The 18,608-nt window shown below is 42.2% G+C and overlaps 1 protein-coding gene across 4 annotated transcripts in view; it reads left to right on the top strand.

The window, feature by feature from the left end:
• Nucleotides 1-11,498, top strand: part of LOC121974514 (zinc finger CCCH domain-containing protein 19-like) — a 30,826-nt gene extending 19,328 nt beyond the window's left edge. The window contains exons 3-11 of one of the 4 annotated variants that reach the window (XM_042525615.1): nucleotides 1,639-1,826; nucleotides 4,751-5,657; nucleotides 5,743-5,870; nucleotides 7,858-7,917; nucleotides 7,997-8,047; nucleotides 8,128-8,198; nucleotides 8,462-8,613; nucleotides 8,720-8,836; nucleotides 8,929-9,070. In XM_042525615.1, coding sequence (XP_042381549.1) covers nucleotides 1,639-1,826; nucleotides 4,751-5,657; nucleotides 5,743-5,870; nucleotides 7,858-7,917; nucleotides 7,997-8,047; nucleotides 8,128-8,198; nucleotides 8,462-8,613; nucleotides 8,720-8,836; nucleotides 8,929-8,933 — 1,679 coding nt within the window. In that variant the 3' untranslated portion in view covers nucleotides 8,934-9,070. Of the gene's footprint in view, nucleotides 1-1,638; nucleotides 1,827-4,750; nucleotides 5,658-5,742; nucleotides 5,871-7,857; nucleotides 7,918-7,996; nucleotides 8,048-8,127; nucleotides 8,199-8,461; nucleotides 8,614-8,719 lie in introns of all 4 variants that reach the window. The other 3 variants (XR_006110014.1, XM_042525612.1, XM_042525613.1) reach the window with 3 other exon arrangements.
• The last annotated feature ends 7,110 nt before the right edge of the window (nucleotides 11,499-18,608 follow it).

Genomic DNA, 18,608 nt, shown 5'->3' with positions numbered 1-18,608 from the left:
AGGCAGAAGTGTGACGGAGGAGGAAGATGACGGCTTTATAAGGTCGGGCCCGATCGGCCTCGACCGTCTTATGCAGGTCACAGGAACCAAGGCCCCCATCGGGTCGTTCATTTCAAACCGCCGATGTCCCATCGGACACATCGCCGAGCCGCACGATGATGCCAGCGGAGGCGCCACGTGGCACTAGGTCATAGGGGCGCATTTAATGAGCGCCATTACGGCGCCCAGCGCGCGTGCTCGGTCTTAATGAAGAAGATTTGCAAGAATCCCGAGGAGATCCGAAGGGCGTCAGCGAGGACCGTCGACACGGCAGCAAAGCCAACACTCGGAATAGGCTGAGCGACCGTTTGGAGGAACATTCCCGAGTGGCAGGGCGGTATCACTCAGGCCGACCGGCTGTCCAGTCAGTCGGACTTAGCGCCTCCTTCGACTAGACTTGAGGGGGAGGCATGTGATCTGGTGGTAAGGGTGGAGAACCCTCGTTGGCGGAAGGACAACGACACGTGGAGGTCAAAGGTCAAGAGATTCGACCCTAAGACCCGGCCGACCGGGCGAAGCAGGGCGACCGACCGGATGAATCAAGCCGACCGACTGTGAATCCCCCCGAGCAGAATGAAAGACAACCCGACTAGGGGTCGGGTTTCCGATGCTCAAGGTAAAAAAGTTTCAAGGGCCGAGCGGGCTGTCCGTTCGACCGGTGCACAAGGCAACACAGGCGGGAGCAGTCTCATCCGAGCATACGACCGATGCAGAAGTTACATGCCTGCCAAGCGGCCGACCCGCTCGGCCCTGGAACTGACAGGGAATGCAAGAGGACAAAGGAGATAGGGGATAACATCATCCTCGAGACGCCTGCCGTCGACAAGTAGCAGAGTTGGCGGCCGAGCCGTACACCGGATCATACGGCGGAAGCTTCCACCGTCACATCCGGGATATGCTCGGACGATTGCGGAATGGTGCCAGAGGTACTTTTCTGACAGAGGCTTGTTAAGGTATGTTTGGGGAAGCGTGCACGCATAGAGAAGCGTGTCCGCGCTTCCCCGGGGTCCTATATAAGGGCCCCTAGACGTCGACGAAGGTATACGCAAATCTCCACTGTAGCCACAGTTACGCTGCTTCTCTCGTTGCCTGACTTAAGCGTCGGAGGGCCGTCGCCGGGAAACTCCTCCCGGCTCGGCTTCTTTGTAGGTTCGCCGGAGATCTACACCACCAGTCGGAGACAGCAGAGCGTGCCGCGTCCCCAGCGTCCGTCGACTCAGCGCTCGGACAGGATCAACTGATTTAATGGTTGGTGATAAAATGTGTTTTATATGACAGTTACAGAATGATATATCTATTAATTTGTGAATTGAAAGGAATTAGGAATGGATATTGCAGTGTTCTAAACTTGTCTGCTGGGACAGTAAACCTTTGGAGAAATTTTGAATTTCAATTTTGTCTGCAATGTGCAAGTGATTGCACACAGAAATTTGCCGAGCAGATCCTAGGAGAAAAAGCAATGCCATTTCTTAAGAACTTTAGTTTATAAACAATATCTATTTTTTAATATTTGAATATTTCTTTTCTTGCTTAAGAATGATTTTCAGTTTCGTATGCAGTGTCACTTTTCTAATTTATTCAGTTGAATTGGAATTCTAGGTTGGCATATATGTAGCAGCTGTGAGAGAACTGCTCACTACATGTGCTTTTCCTTCACATACTCTTTATGTAAAGGGTGTATTCAAGAATCTGGATTTATTTGCCTTAGAGAAAATAAAGGGTTCTGTGAAGCTTGCATGAGCACTGTGATGCTGATAGAGACAAAGGAATATGGGAATGGACAAATGGTTTGTTGTGTTTTCTTATCCTTCTAATTCCTCCCAATTACTTTTGACAGCAGTCTGTAGTCTGTACAGGAACTCGATATTCAAGTCTCAACTTGTTCATGTAACTCGGTATTTGAAGAATTTTTTTTTTTTAACTCAACTAGTTTGTTATGCTATCTTCATAATAACATTATGTTGAAAAAACCCTTGAAATATCCTGTTTGCATTTTCCTTTCATCTCTCTCTCTTCCTTTCTCTAACATTCTCTATCCCCATCAAGTAAACACAGCATTAGGAAATAATCTACTTTGTTGCAAACTTGCACCCTTTTGTACTTGCTAGCTATTTTATTTTTTGTCTACATTTATTGGACAAAGGTTGCATAGTTAAAATGGAGAAGGGCTCATATTCTCTTGTGTGATTGTCATATGCTCCTTAACAAGGTAAAAAAGCAAGTGTTGTCTACTCTCTATTTGGTGATTGTATAGTGCATATGTATCATGCAAGCACATACATAGATGGATATGCCTTTGTTATTAAAAAATATATATAATTTAACTTTATTGTCACTTATATATATGTTCACACAGCAGTTAAAGCACAGTCAGAGTAATAAATCCATAGAAAAATGGTAATTTATGCTTAAATGATGATTGACAGAATGTAAATAGGATCTGAAACTTTAATGTGTATATTGAACAACTTGTTCTAATTCATCAAATAACTAATCTTTCTTTGGTAACACATGTTTCCCAGTTAAGGAATCTGTGCACTCTGAATAAATAAAACTTAACCTAGATTAATCATCATCTTCTTGTCTACTTCATTCTTAACGATATTATGTTGTGATGAAATAATAAACTAGTTTGATATAGATAAGTCAATTGAAGATTAAACAATATGCGGCAGCATATGTATATACAAGCATATGCGTTGGGTGAGGTTGCATATCCTAATAAATGTCCAAATGCATGAATTAATCAACCTAAGCAATCTATATAAAAGAAAATTCTACATCTGTCACATAGCATATCTAACTAATCAACCAAAGAAATTCACACCTAGTAGAACAAATATATGCATATGCAAATTAAAATGCTTATGAATATTAAGTGTTTAGGACTTAAAAATTATAGATTTTTTATAGAAAAGATTGGCAAGTGCTTTATCTAAGTAAACGTCATTATCAAATTCCTCTTCGTCACCTTTTTTTACTCTTTCTGCTACATTAGGTCTAGAGGTTGGTTTATTGATACCATCTTTTATTTGATTGGATTTGATTCAATCAATTTGTTTTAGATGTGTGTGAACTTAATGCATATGTAGCTCATGCTGATCCATCTATTCCACATATTGAGCATTGCCTCATATTTGGATCATATTGGATATGCAGTGCAATCCTCAAATATACCACTTTTGCAATGGCATAGAAGGATTTTTAAAAAAGAGAGATAAATTGAATCAATTGGAGTTGTAACTTTTGAGGAATAAAATAATTGTAACCTTTGAGTTAAAAGAGGTCTAATTGATTGAAGAATTGCAAATTTTGTAGCTTTATATATAGCCCAATGGAATGCTAAGATCGAAATAACAACCCAAATGATTTTGTTTACTTCCAAAATCCAAAATAGTTATTAAAATGTGGGTCTTGTGAAATGATATAGTGTGAGAGTAGTTCTAAGGGAGTAGTACTCTCTGATTTTCTAAATGTGGTTCCTCTTTGCTTACTTAAATAAGGCTGAAAATATGCATTTATGTTTTGTTAGCTAAATCATGTAATCTTGTCGGTTTTGTTAGCCATTTACTAATGAGTAATAAACAGAATTAACTAGAAAATATCTTGTTAGTTTTCTTGGTGGCTTGGTGCATGGTATTTCCATATGATATTGTCGTAATTGATAAGAATGCAATTATGAAATAAGATGTTTCATCATGGAGAAAATTTTTAGTAACTAAATGCTTAAGATAAGTAAAACAATGATTAAATAAGTGCACTTTTTGGATAACAAGAAAGAAATGATGGGATAGATAAGATAGATGAACATGAAATTTGTGAAAATAAAAGTTTTTGATATTTTGGATCTATTATTCAAATAAGAGGAGATATTGATGAGGACATTGTTAATATGATAAAAAAATGAGTTGTGAAAATTTTGAGAAGCTTTTGGAGTCTTATGTTATCATTATGTTCCTCATAGGCTAAAAGGAAACTTTTATAAAAGTGCTATATGATCCATTGCAGATTGGAGTGATGAGCTGTTAGGAACCAACACATACAAAAAGTTAATGTTAGTTGAGATGAGAATACTAAGATGGATGCATGAAGTTACTAAAAAGGATAAATTAAAAAATGCCAGTATTTGACAACAGTAGGTATAGTTTTAATAAACAATCAAATGAGAGAAAATATGTTAGATGGTATGGATATGTTTAAAAATGTTTTGTAGGTTTTTTAGTGTGAATTTAAATCTATTAGTGTCGACGGTGCAAAGTTAGAGAGACCATAAAAACAAGTCAATATTACTTGATGTAATAAAAAATGATTTAGTTTTTGGATAGTGGGATAAAATACAACTTGATGACGAGTAGCCTTGCACAATGTGTCTTCTTCTTTGGTTTCTTTTTGAGAAATCTTCTTTCATTTTTTGTAAACTCAGTATCAATGAACTATAACAGTATGTAAACCTTGACTACAATGCTATGATGTTATTTGATGCATGGCAGTCAAGCACTTCTGTTAGGCACACCATTGTATGGCATTCCTTTTTGTTATAGCATTTCCTCTGATGATATTTCTCGTTATTCTTTTGGTAGTATAGCATAATGATTTTCAAATTGTTGTATTGTGTGTCTGAATCATTTCGTTTGTGTTTACTATAGTTATATATATCCCCTTCATCGCCTTTTTGATAATTTTGTGCTATACTTTTTTGGTCTATAAGCAGATTACAGTTGATTTTGATGATAGAAGTAGTTTTGAATATTTGTTCAAGGACTACTATATAGCTCTGAAAGCAAAGTTGTCATTGACATTAGATGAGTTGATGAGCGCTAGAAATCCAATCAAGAAATCTGATGTTGCCACACTAACTAATGGTTCTGGTAATTTGCGTAATCCTAGAGAACAGCAGGTAGCATCTTCAGACAGCTCTTCAGACCATAAAGAAAGAACTTCTAGGAGGAAAATTAGAAAAAGATCTAAGAAATTTATCAATGACAAAGGGTCAGTAAAAGGAGATTATGTTGGTACATCTGTCTCCAGGAACTCTGAGTGGGCTACGGATGAACTTTTGGAGTTTGTAGCACATATGAGAAATGGGGATATATCTGCTTTATCCCAGTTTGATGTTCAGGCTCTTTTGCTTGACTACATAAAGAAGCATAATCTTCGTGATCGCCGTCGGAAAAGTCAGATTGTTTGTGATCCAAGGCTTGGAAATCTTTTTGGAAAAGAGCGTGTGGGGCATTTTGAAATGTTAAAACTCCTCGAGTCACATTTTCTCATAAAAGAGGTAACAACACTAGATAGTGAAGACAAGCAAGGAGGTATAGTAGATCCCGACTCTGACCCAGCAAATGCTAAAGCAAATAATGATCCATCCACAAAGTTAACTCTTGATAAGAGACACAAGGTTCAGAAAAAGGTGGAGGATAAGGAACTTCTAAACAATCTTGATGATTATGCAGCAGTAGATGTTCACAACATTAGCTTAATGTATCTGCGTCGTAATTTAATGGAGAACTTGATTGAGGATGATGAATTTGAGGAGAAAGCAATTGGATCCTTTGTAAGAATAAGGATTTCTGGGCTGGGACAATGGCAAGATATGTACCGGTTGGTCCAAGTTATCGGTAGGCTTTACTTGCTACTTAGTATTGATAGATATATATTCGTACATGAGTTCATTAATTTTTGCTGCCTGTATTTTCTGTTCAGGTTCAGGCAAAGCAACAGAACAATACAAAAGTGGAAAGGGGATGACTGATGTAACACTTGAGATACTAAATTTAAACAAGAAGGAGATTATTACAATTGATATCATCTCAAATCAGGAGTTTACCGAGGTAAACTTATCTTTACATAGTTTTTCTTGCTGATGTTCTGTCAATTATTTTTTGCTTGAAGGAGTTTTTCAGTTGCTTATTATTCAATACCTATGTAAAACTTGTGCAAGTATTGATGTGGTGTCTATGGTTTTCTCATGTTATGAACCTTTATACAGAAGAAAATGCTAAGTTCAACTTTGACTCATTGCCAATATGTAAGCTGGCACCCAAAAAATCATTTTCTGATTCTTTATTGCCTATCTTTGGACAAGTTGTATCGATGCAATTTGAAGGTGTAAGAATAACTGGAGACCAAAAAAATCTATTGAGTTTAATTAAAAGTGATCTATTTGTATATTTATTAAAGATGTATTATTCCATAAAATTCAATGGAGGGATAAAATCTATGTAGCCAGGTCCCAAAATAGTTGGGAACAAAGTTAGCTGATTACGTGACTTCCTATCATTATGACATGGAATAAAATGGAATCTAATGACACTTTGTTTCACAATAATTTGCAAATAAAATATAGTTTTTTTGCACCAAGGGCTCACTTTGTATTATGTGATTTATTTTTCTTTTCATTTTTCATGATTACCAAAATCAGCATTAGGGTTACATGGTCAAGAAATCTAAGTATTGCTCATATTGTAACAGACGGATTGGTGAAATCAGCATTATGAAAAATTAAAAGAATAGAATAACCAAATAGTTTCATACATGATAATACAAGATAACAGATAATGATCAATTATAACCCTTTTTATTGGTGTCAGCTGATTTTGACAACTATGAAGCTCGTCCTCAAATGATCATCACATCTCAAGAAATTTCAATGCCTATCTTTAAGACCAGAGGAATAAATAGACTTGCTTTCTTGGATCTTAATTTTTGTAGACATGGAATATCCTATCTTCATTATCCTGATATCTTGCTCTAACATTTTTATTGGTTATATGGACATATAATGTCCTGCCATTGGTTATGCTGATATCTTACCTAACTTGTTTTTCCGTTCTATACCCTCTTGTATAATCAGTTTTTAACCTGATGACTTACAATTGGTGTTATTGGTCTGTATTAATTGAACTTTGGCATTCCCCCATCAGTCAAAAGTTTTTTATTATTTAAATCTTGCGATGGTGAGGTACTGGTTTCTGAATCACTGTGATTGACCTTGGTTCGGAAGTTTAAATTCTCTCTCTCTGTTAATACTATCATAAGGAGACACACCACTAGCTATCATTGGTTACTTCCTGCACATACAATCGCTGTCAAGAGACAAAAGCAGTGGGGCACCCACACTTTTTGAGTATATCCTCTTCCTGGTTTAAGCAATCTTGAGTACAATTCAAAAATTCTAAATTATTTGATTAAAAATATTATTGTTATTAAATAAATTAATAATAAGATTAACTTAGCCTTATGTTTCCTTAGATTCTGATATAATTTATTTGGAATTATATGTTAAGTTTTGTCATGTCCTCATACTTGTTTTCATAATCCAGATTCTTTTCTATTTAGTTTTTGCAATCCTCCTTATATAAAATGATGTATTGAACCCTAAACCCTAAACCCTAAACCCTAAATCCATACTTGTGTCAAATACTCGTGTTTAAATGTGTGCAACAGAGCTAGTTACATTGTTTGGTTTGTTAAATGCCTATGATTTATTTTAGGGTTGGAATCCTACCAACTTTTTCTTCACAGTAATATTGAACAGTATGATTTGCACCACAGAAATATTTATCTTAATTTTTTTTTTCACATTTTGAAATTTATATCAATATGTATCTGGCAAACATGTTATCATGAAAATTCTCTCATAAGACAACTTGATGACCTTTCTCTTCGAAGGTTTTTATCCTTGATTAGAAGATATTAAGTTTAGTAGCTCTTTGGAATCCTTAATGGTCCTATAATAGTTGGCTTATCTACTACTCTGCCTCTTTTGAGTTGTTATATAAAAGGCAAATAAGTTACTATTTGACTGGACACTTGTAGGAGGAATGCAAACGCTTAAGGCAGAGCATTAAATGTGGGTTTATTGGACGACTAACAGTGGTATAACTCTGTTTGGTTATCATTGTATTATTAGATTTCAAACAGAATAAATGTCATGGTTTTTGTTTTCATCATTTAGGGAGAAGTTCTGGAGAAGGCAATGTCTCTCCAACATGTAAGAGTAAATGATGTATCTTCCTCTGAAGTTCTTTTTGATGTTCAATTCCCGTTTTTTCTGGAAAGCTACAAACATTTTTAATGTTTATTCAGTGGTTGGAAAGTGAGAAATCGAGGCTTGGTCATCTTCATGATCGTGCTAGTGAAAAAGGCCGCCGGAAAGAATATCCTTTGCTGCAAACTATTCTTATTGGGAAGTATATCTTCTAAACCCTGCTGCTTATCAGAATAGTAATAGCTTTCATTGTTTTTTTTGAATCACTGAATGGATCCACATATCTGGGTCAGGCTGGTCTAGGTGCGGGAAAGAAACGAATCCCATGACCATTTGCATGCTTCACTGCTAATTTGCATGCCACCCATTGTCTGATCATAGTTACTCTATATTAGTAATGTGTATATTGCTACCACCTTAACTTTCCTCCACGCTTAGAGAATGTGTGGAGAAGCTACAACTGTTGAACACGCCTGAAGAGCGAGACCGCAGGCTGAATGAAGCCCCTGATATACACACCGACCCACATATGGACCCAGACTTTGAGTCTGCAGAGGAAGAAGAGGCAGATGTGGGAAAGCATGGTATAGTACAACTTGGCAGTTCATATCTTTTATCTCAAACCTCATATCAATTTTTCCTTTTGCTATTTATAATTATAAAATTATAAATTGATTGTTGAGCATGCAGATTTCTATGACAAGTTGAGAGAATCTTCTTTCACTAGGAATGGGAGGGAGGTAAAGTCTCCTGGGAAAGGAGGTTCAACCGAAAACTGGAGTAGTTTCCGGAAAAACTCAAACGTTTGTGAGTCAAACAGTTCTCAAATTCAAGTTAGGCCTTTGTCAGATTCCTTTTCTGGGAGACGTGTTGATGCAACTGATTTTTCCTTGAACCAGTCTAATGACACGCACCAGCTAGTTTCTGAGGTTCCAAAAAATTGTGTACTTGCAAGTGCACCAGATGGCAGTCTGTACAACGAGAAGCATCTTTCAATGGAACAATCATCTGAGGGTCCGCATGGTAATCAAAAGGCATCATTGCCAGTTGGGAATGTAACTAAATCAAACACAAGTGAATCAGAAACGATTTGGCATTATAAAGATCCATCCGCAAGAATCCAAGGACCATTTTCAATGTCTCAATTGTGCAAGTGGAGTACAACTGGATACTTCCCTCCTAATTTGATGATTTGGAGAACTTCTGATAAGCCTGAGGACTCTATCACGTTGACTGATGCAATGGCAGGGAAATTTGAGAAAGACTTGCCAGAGTGGGAACCTCCTTCTAAGAACACTGAGGACTTAGTTGATGTTTCACCTACTTCATTTAGTGTGGAAGGAAATTCAGAAAGTGTTCGGAGAGGAAGTAAGGAAAATACACAAAAGGTGAAGCCTTCTTCCTGGTCATCTACAAACGTGGATGCCCCTTCCAGCACATCACCAAATGCTGCCAATATTAGGGTTGGACAAGGACAAAAAAAAAGCCAATTGAGTCACAGCCTAATAGTCAGTACTATGTGAATTCTCAATTCAATAGCAACTCTACAAGTAATCAATTATCCAGTACCATTACAAATATCTCACTAAATGACTCGTATCAGCTGAGAAATGATTCTTCCAATGTACCTACTCTGACTTCACAACCAAGCAGCCAAGGTTGGTCAAATGCCAAAGGTTTTGCAAATAAACATATGGCACCTAATGTTTCTGTCCATGACACGGCTTCAGGCTGGGTTACTCCTACAGGAGGCATGGAGGAGATAGTGTTTTTAAGAAATACGGCAAATTCATTAACAGAACTTGGTTCGGGCTACACAGTTTGTGCCTGATCAAGCTGTTGTTCGAGATGGCGGAAAATCTCTTCACGTTGCATCTGTTCTGGAACCTGAAATGAAGAGGCCCCGGACCCATGAAGGAGCAGCAAATGAGACGAGTTTTTCTGAATATAATCAAGCAGCCTCTCAGTCGGCTGACCAGAGTCAAATTCTTCTCACACATGATCAAAACCACCCTGGAAAACATTCACTGACAACACAAGGTAGATCATCTGATGGTATTGGACCAACTAATGATCCTGTTGCCTGTGTTCAAATTGTGACTTCACAAAAGTTTGAAAACCTGATGTCAGTACACCCTCAGTCGATGCAACTAGAAAATTATTTGTTCAAACAGATGCTTCAGAGTCTATCTTAGCTCAGAGATCACAAGCTTCTGCAGCTCCAAATTCTGAGCTTCTGAATCCAGCAAACTTTGAAATTCCAATACACATGAGCAACACTAATAATCAAATGGCATCATCGAACATGGCACCTTATGGTTGGAGCTCTGCTCCCAATTCTGCTGCAGCTAGCAACGATAATACCCAATTGCTCTGTTCTAATGGTTCTAACCCACCATCTTCACAGTTTGGATCAAATGCCAATATCATATCTGTAAAACCAACACAGATGGGATTTGTTAATGGATCTAATATTCAAAACTCAATATTTCCGATGGCTTCACAAAACCCAAGCACAAATCCAGGTTCTACACAAGGGACTGGAAGTTGGACAGCAGTGCCTCAAGGAAACATGAACATTGGCTGGGGAATGGTAGCTCAGAACAATATGAATATGCCTTGGGGACAGACTACTCAAACACTTGCAGATTTTAACATGTGTTCGGGGGTACAAAATCAGGTAAATCCTATGGTGAGCCCTGGTTGGGCTGCACCGGCACCGGCACCGGCACCGGGAAACACAAATATGAATGCAGATTGGGTAGCCCCAGCAATGGGTAACACAAATCAAACTCCTGGATGGGGAGCTCAATTGCAGGGAAATTTTCCCATGAATCCCGTTTGGGCCATGTTTATGCCAGGACAGCCAAACCCTAGCCCTGGCTGGGTAGCTCCTCTACAGCCAAACACATGCCACACTATGGAAACATCTGCACAAGCCATGAACATGAATCCGGCTTGGGGACCAGGACAAGGAAATATTAAGCCTTCAATGAATCCACCTGTTGGAAATCCTCAGAGCTTTAGTAGTCAACCACCGCAAGTGAATCCACCAGTTGGAAATCCTCAGAGCTTTAGTAGTCAGCCACCCCAGGTGCATCCACCAGTTGGAAATCCTCAGAGCTTTAGTAGTCAACCACCCCAGGCTGGAGACAGACGTACAGGCCAGGGTGACAACCCGAGGGCCAATGACTCGAGACAACCAAATCCGAGATCATGGAACAGGATGCAGCCTGGAGGATCATCAGCTCCCCCAAGAGTAAACACAGGCGCATGCTGGTTTCATGAGATGGGGCACTGCAAGAAGGGAGCATCATGGAAGTATTTCCATTCATGATTTCAGAAAGAACCTAAAGCATCTTTATCTTATTTTGTTTTCTTTAGGCCTATTTCTGTATGCATTTAAGTTGTATTTTGTGGTGCATGTAAAATTTTGATGAAGTTGAAAGATCTTAAAAGTTGTCACCCATTACTCCCCTCTTTCTACTTGATGAATGATGTTTGGTATGTTCCTGGCATCTTTAATGAATGCTCTGATCGCCCAAGTGGCCCGAACTAGTAACTACACATGTTGAAGACTCAAAAGTTGCTCATGATATCCGGTAACTGGCATGTACCATTCATAATTAGTCGTGAGCGTTGGAATTTTTTTTGCAGTTTCAGTGTTTTGGATACTTTGCTCAGGAATTATGTTGGATTTTTTAGCATTGGATTCCAGTTTAATGTTTGGGTGAAAATGATCGATCATACGGTGTGACTAGGATCTCATAATGTTCTTGGCTCCTTCAGGATGTTTGTATTCGTCAATTCTACTGTTTAAGTCGTAAAATTGGAGGTATTGCAGGTTTGAAACATTGAATTCATATTAGTTTTGAGCATAGCCTCGCTGCGCCTAGGCGCAACTTAAGGAGTCTCTTGTGCCTATGCGCTTTGTGATATTGATCTCGGGAAATTGATGGAGATTAAATTGTATAAATCTGAAACATTCGGTGATGGAATATGATCAAGATTTTGATGGTTTAATTATTTGAGTATAACTTATTTATTTGCTATGATTTTTTTAATATTTAACGGATTATAAGTTTTATTCATGAAATATTTTGATAAAAATTTTCTATATATATTTGAATTATAAAATTTTATATCCAGAGTGTCTTATTCAATAAAGCCTATGCTTCACCTTATGCTATGCGTCTTAGATCCTATACACTTAGGTTTTTGAACGTGTCATGCCTTAAATAATTATGATTTTAAGTTCATAATATGTTGAGGTTCTTTTTCAATTTATATATGAATATGTGTTACCATTCATAATTTTTTTTTTTTGGTCTCGGTCAGTATAATTAGTACTTACATATGGTATTGATGTAATAGGTCATGAAATCCATTCCCAATATAGTATTACGAGTTAATTTATGCAAATGGTCACTGTACTAGGTAAAATTTATCATGATTTATTTTCCTTCCAAATGATATGGGACAGTTCTGGAAGAGTCTGAGATGAGGATTATCCCTTTTACTTTAACCATTTTTTTTTTTTTAATAATTTTTGGTAAAATGCCATTGTCGTGCCTTGAAGAAAAAAAAAGTTAACATTGTAGGATCGAAAAGAATTTAGATATCTCCACAATAGCATGATATTGTCCACTTTGGGCCTAGACCCTCATGGTTTTGCTCTTGGGCTCTCCCCAAAAGGCCTCATGCCAATGGAGATATCTTTTCTCTTATAAACCCATGATCTTTCCCATGTGTTTCCAATATGGGACTATGTTTGCAACCTTGCAACCCCAACAATTCCCCCCTCAAACAAAGGACCATAGGCTTCCCACGTCCGATCCTCGACCCACCAGGTCTTCCTGCCCCTCGGTCCACCCGACCTACTAGGACTTCCTTGCCTAGTCGCAACTAGGACTTCCTGCCTGGTGTCTGATCCTCTTGATCCGAACAGAGGAGTTCCCACTTTCTTTGTTCGAGGTCAATATTGTATCCACATGGCTTAATCAGACCATAGCTCTTGTGCACAGTCGGCGGTTAAACCTTCTGGCAGTCCGGGCTCTGATACCAATTGTAGGATCGAAAAGAATTTAGATATCTCCACAATAACATGATATTGTCCACTTTGGGCCTAGACCCTCATGGTTTTGCTCTTGGGCTCTCCCCAAAAGGCCTCATGCCAATGGAGATATCTTTTCTCTTATAAACCCATGATCTTTCCCATGTGTTTCCAATATGGGACCATGTTTGCAACCTTGCAACCCCAACAAACATATGGTTTGATTAATTTGCTGCGTTTGAGGAACAATTTTGGAGATCATATCTGATACGGTGCATGATAGTGGGGCCCTAGGGAGGGATAGGGCGATCAGAAGTCAAGAGGACGTGGTGGTCAAAAGTCAAGAGGATGTGGCGGCCAGAATTCAAGGGGACGTATCAGTCAGAAGTTAAGGAAATCGGACATGGAATGCAAGTTGGGAATTACAGGACAGGAAATACAGGTATGGAAGCGTAAGACAGAATATATAGGTTAGGAAATACGGGTCAGGAAATACAGGACATGGAATGCAGGTCGTGAATTACAGGACAGGAAATGCGGGTATTGACGAATGAGACAAGGTGTACAAGTCAAGAAGTGCAGGTCAGGAAATGTAGGTCGGAAATTACAAGACAGGTAATGCTGGTCAGGACGCGTAAGACAGCAATGCGGGTCAGGAATGGTGGGACATGAAATACGGAGCACGATATATAGGACTGAATATGCAGGTCAGGATGTATAGTGCGGGAAACAGGTCAAGCCTTACAAGGATGGACACAGGGCAGGAGTTACAGGGCTAGAAGCGCAGATTAGTATTAAGAGGGTTAGAATCACAGGTCAGGATTTACAGGGCTGGACATGCAGGTCAGGATTGGTAGGGCTGGAAGCACAGGTTAGTATTTACAAGGCTGGACATACAGGTCAGGATTGGCAGGGCTGGAAGCGCAAGTTAGTATTTACAGGGCTAGAAGCACAGGTCAGGATTTACAGGGCTGGACATGTAGGTCAGGATTTATGGGGCTGGAAGCGCAGGTAAAAGGAACTTAATCAAGTTGAGCGGACATTACACGACAAGCAAGCCAAGGAATCATAACCAACTGTCAGGGAATAACTGCTACGCGTAAGGGAATATGCTGATGGTCGGAGATGCTTCACTAAAGAAATGCTCCCATAACCAGTGGTGGAAGGCCACGTGTCATTCGTTACTAGACAAGCTCTGACACTCGACATTCCCTGACACCTGTTAGGTTCCAAAAGTACTCACTGACATATAAAAAGGGAAGCTCTCTCTCTTACACAGGTACGCTCACTCGTCATTTGGCACTCGTCCTTTACTTTTCCTTTCCATTTTACTGTTCTTCTGAGGAAAAAGTATCTGACTTGAGCGTCAAAGGGCCTGCTCCGGGGACTTTTTCCCTGGTTCTTGGTCTCTAATGCTCCGTGTGCTCGTCTGAGTGTGCGCAGAGATCTTTCCACTCGGCCTTCGTCGTCATCGCCCCATCATCCGCTCATGGGAACTCTTTTTCGCAGAACCGCCTCGTCAGAAGACCTCGGTTGTCTCCCTTCAACGCTAGCGACAGTAGCATCGGCCTCCGTCTGACTCAGCTTCCGGACGTGTTCAATTTGACGCCGTCTGTGGAAACACATATGCCTATTCTGGAATGTGAAGATGGAGGATTCCGATAGAATCAACGTGACTATGACTACAGGAGAATATGAACTGTTCAAGGAAGCCAAGAGGCATGCCGCTTTCGAAAAACAAACCACTGCCTCTCGACCGCGTAAGCTACCTGAAGCCTCTAAAGAGCCAATCCACATCTCGGATTGAGCCTCTAAGAGAAAGTAGCCTGAGGAGTTTCCCCCAGCCTTCTACTAAGAACCTGACCTAGGATATTATCAGCCTGGTCCCCATGGCCATAGTCTCAAGAAAGAGCAACCACCAATTTCTATGGTCGAAAGTTCTCTTCCTCGAGATTCAAGGAAGAGGAAAGCCATAATTCTTCGAGAAGAGCCCCGCACTGAACCTGATGAGAAGATGCCCTTTTCCCCAAGGATATTAGAAGAAAAGTTACCCAAGGGTTACAGACCCCCGACTATCAAGGAATATGATGACAGCAAGGACCCAAAAGACCATTGATCCGGCGATAAGAACAAAGAGACCGGTCGGCCGGACCCCCTGAGGTAAGAACGCAACGCTGAAGTCAAAGGGTCGAACGGCCTACCGGAGAAGAGGAGACCGGTCGGCCAAACTGGGTCCTCTCGGAGTCAAAGGCACCCGGCGAGGAGTCAGAGTTCTGACGCTCGTTGAACAAGATTGTACGACCGAGCGGGTGGCCCACTCGGCCGAAGGCATAAGGTAGCAATACTGCGATCAGTCTCCACAGAGCACACTACCGGGAATATCCCAAGGGGACCAGCACGTATGACCGGCCTGACGCAAGGAGACTGCCGACCGGTCGGACACTCGGCATGTAGTAAGAAGAGAACAGGACAAGGAAACATCCTCTGACAGCGGACATGTTCAAGGAGCAGACCATACGCAGGATCTTATGACAGGGGTCCGCTGTCCCATCAAAGACGTGCTCGGACTGTAGCAGTTAGGGGTCAGGTAAGCTTTTCTGACAAGCCCATATTGAGGTATGGGCTGAGGACACATATTCGCCTCGATCTGTGTGCGTGAGTCCATTTCCAGCCCTATATAAAGGGCCTCACCCTTCTTCACCGGAGGTACGCATGCTACGATATTTGGAGCCACTTCTTTGTTGCTTGCTTGCCTGACTTGAGCGTCGGAGGGTCGTCGCCGGGAACCTCTTCCCGGCCCAACTTCTGTGCAGGTTCGCCGGAGCGTCGTACGACCGGTCGGAGATCTACGTCAGCAACGAGGAGAGCGACACGTGCCCAGCGTCCGTTGATTCAACGTTCGGACAGGATCAATTTGGCGCCGTCTGTGGGAACGCTCCTGCATCCGATCGGAAGAAATGGACGAAGCTGGACGACAGCACTCGGTGATGCTCTCCACAGAGGAGCTCGACGCTTTGATCGAGACAAGAGCAGCGAAGCTTGTGGAACAAGGACAAAAGTCGCAAGCCGAGCGGATTGAGCAGCTAGCAACATCAGCATCAGGTGGCCGAGCGAAAGCACCGTCGGCCACAGTTCCATTCCATCGAGCCTTATTCCGCACTCCTGAAGCCGCAGCAGTCAATCGTGATCGAGGATCTTCATCAGATGAAGTACCAAGGCGAGACAGCAGAAAAGGCAAGGCTCCCCGAGCGGATGCCTCGCCCGAACGGATCAACCATCAATTCTCAGAGGCCATCCTGCGGGATCCTCTGCCAAAGCACTATGTGCCTCCGGCGATCGGTGAATATAACGGAACCACCGACCCGGACGATCATTTGGGTAAGTTCGACAACACCGCTACCCTTCATCAGTACACGGATGGAGTGAAGTGCCGAGCTTTCCTTACCACCCTCTCGGGATCGGCTCAACGGTGGTTTCGAAAGCTTCCAGACGGATCCATCACAAGTTTTAAAGACTTCCGAACGGCCTTCCTCCACCATTTTGCAAGCAGTTGGTGCTATCAGAAGACTAGCGTGAGCTTATTCGCCATCAAGCAAGAGCCCAGAGAGTCGCTCAGAGCTTATATCCAGCGATTCAACCAAGTGGCCATGGACATTCCAACGGCCACCTCCGAGACGATGATGAACGCATTTACGCAAGGCCTCGTGGACGGGGATTTCTTCCGCTCGCTCATTCGGAAGCCGCCCTGAGACTACGATCATATGCTACACCGGGCTAATGAATATATTAATGTGGAGGAAGCACAGGCGGCCCGGAGGAAGGAAGCTCCAACCGAGCGCCCACCACCTTCCGAGCGGAAGCCTCACACCGCTCATCACCCGCCCAGAGGACCGAGGGCCGAAGCAATCCGCTCCCCCCATACTAGGTCACATGTGTAAGTGGTAGCTGCCGAGCGGCCCAAGCAAAAGAAGAAATGGATCCCAATGTTCTGCTCATTTCACCGGACGGACACTCATAACACCAGAGATTGCCGAAGTCTTCCTCTAATTGCCCACCCCGTTCCCCGGAGTGGTGGCCATCGGTCGCCATCATCCGACAGGCGACAGAGACCTCGTGAAGCCGAGCAGATGATACACAACAAGCGACAAAGACAGACTCCCGAGCGGCATCATACTCCGAGCCGTGAAGATAATCCCCGGAGATCCAGGGAGCTGCCAAGGCCGTCCGCTCGGGAAGAAGAAAATAGAAGCAACACTTCCCGAGGCGAAATCAACATTATTGCGGGCGACCGGAGGCGACTCCAACCGAGCAAGGAAAGCGAGCGTAAGACAACTTCAGATTCATGCGGTCGGTTGCAGCCAAGAGCGGGCCTGAAATCAGTTTCGGGCCCAGGGACTTAGACGGAGTAGAAGTGCCACATGACGACGCTCTCCTCATCAAAGCGGTAATAGCCAACTACACTATTCACCGCGTTTTCATTGATACAGGAAGCTCGGTCAATATCATATTCAAAAAAGCCTTCGACCAACTACAAATTGATCGAGCCGAGCTGCTGCCCATGACAACCCCGCTCTATGGGTTTATGGGCAACGAAGTTTTGCCGGTCGGACAGATCCGGCTGGCGATTTCGCTAGGAGAGGAGCCGCTCAGAAGGACGCGGACAGTAAATTTCGTCGTGGTCGACTCTCCCTCATCATACAACGTCATTTTGGGGCGACCGACGCTTAGCGAGTTCCGAGCGGCCGTCTCCACCTTCCACCAGAAAATCAAGTTCCCGGTCGAAGACAAAGTGGGAGAAGTACGAGAAGATCAACTGGCAGCTCGGCGATGCTACGTCGAGATGGTACGAGCAGAAGCCAATTCTACTCGGAAGGCGCCCCGGATTGAGGTAAACGCCATAACTGAAAAACCTCCCTCTTTGGTGTATGAAGAAAATGAGGAAGTGCAGATTCACCCGACCCGACCGGAGGCCACCACGGTCGTTGCGGCCGATTTGGAGGCAACCTAGAAAGAGGAAGTGATCAGATGCCTCCAGAGAAACTGTGATGTCTTCGTCTGGTCGACGCACGAGCTGCCCGGAAGTTCGCCGAGCATAGCGCAGCACGAGCTGCATGTCCGATCGGACGCTCGGCCGGTGAAGCAGAGAAAAAGGGATTTCAGCGCTGAACAGAATGACATCATCCGAGCGGAGGTTGAGAAGCTCCTGGAGGCCGATCATATACGCGAGGTTCAGTTCCCGAGTTGGCTGGCGAACGTAGTATTAGTCTCCAAGCCGGGCAACAAGTGGAGAGTGTGCATAGATTTTCGGGATCTCAACAAAGCTTGCCCGAAAGATTTTTATCCTCTGCCTCGGATCGATCAATTGGTGGACTCCACAGCTGGCTGCGAGTTGATATGTATGCTCGACGCTTACCAAGGCTATCATCAAGTGCCGCTCGCCCGAGAAGATCAGGAGAAAGTTAGCTTCGTTACAGCCGACGGTACGTACTGCTACAATGTGATGCCGTTCGGACTGAAGAACGCTGG

The sequence above is a fragment of the Zingiber officinale genome, chromosome 4B (assembly GCF_018446385.1).
Source record: "Zingiber officinale cultivar Zhangliang chromosome 4B, Zo_v1.1, whole genome shotgun sequence".
Lineage (NCBI taxonomy): Eukaryota > Viridiplantae > Streptophyta > Magnoliopsida > Zingiberales > Zingiberaceae > Zingiber > Zingiber officinale.
This window is presented reverse-complemented; position numbering and strand designations above follow the sequence as displayed.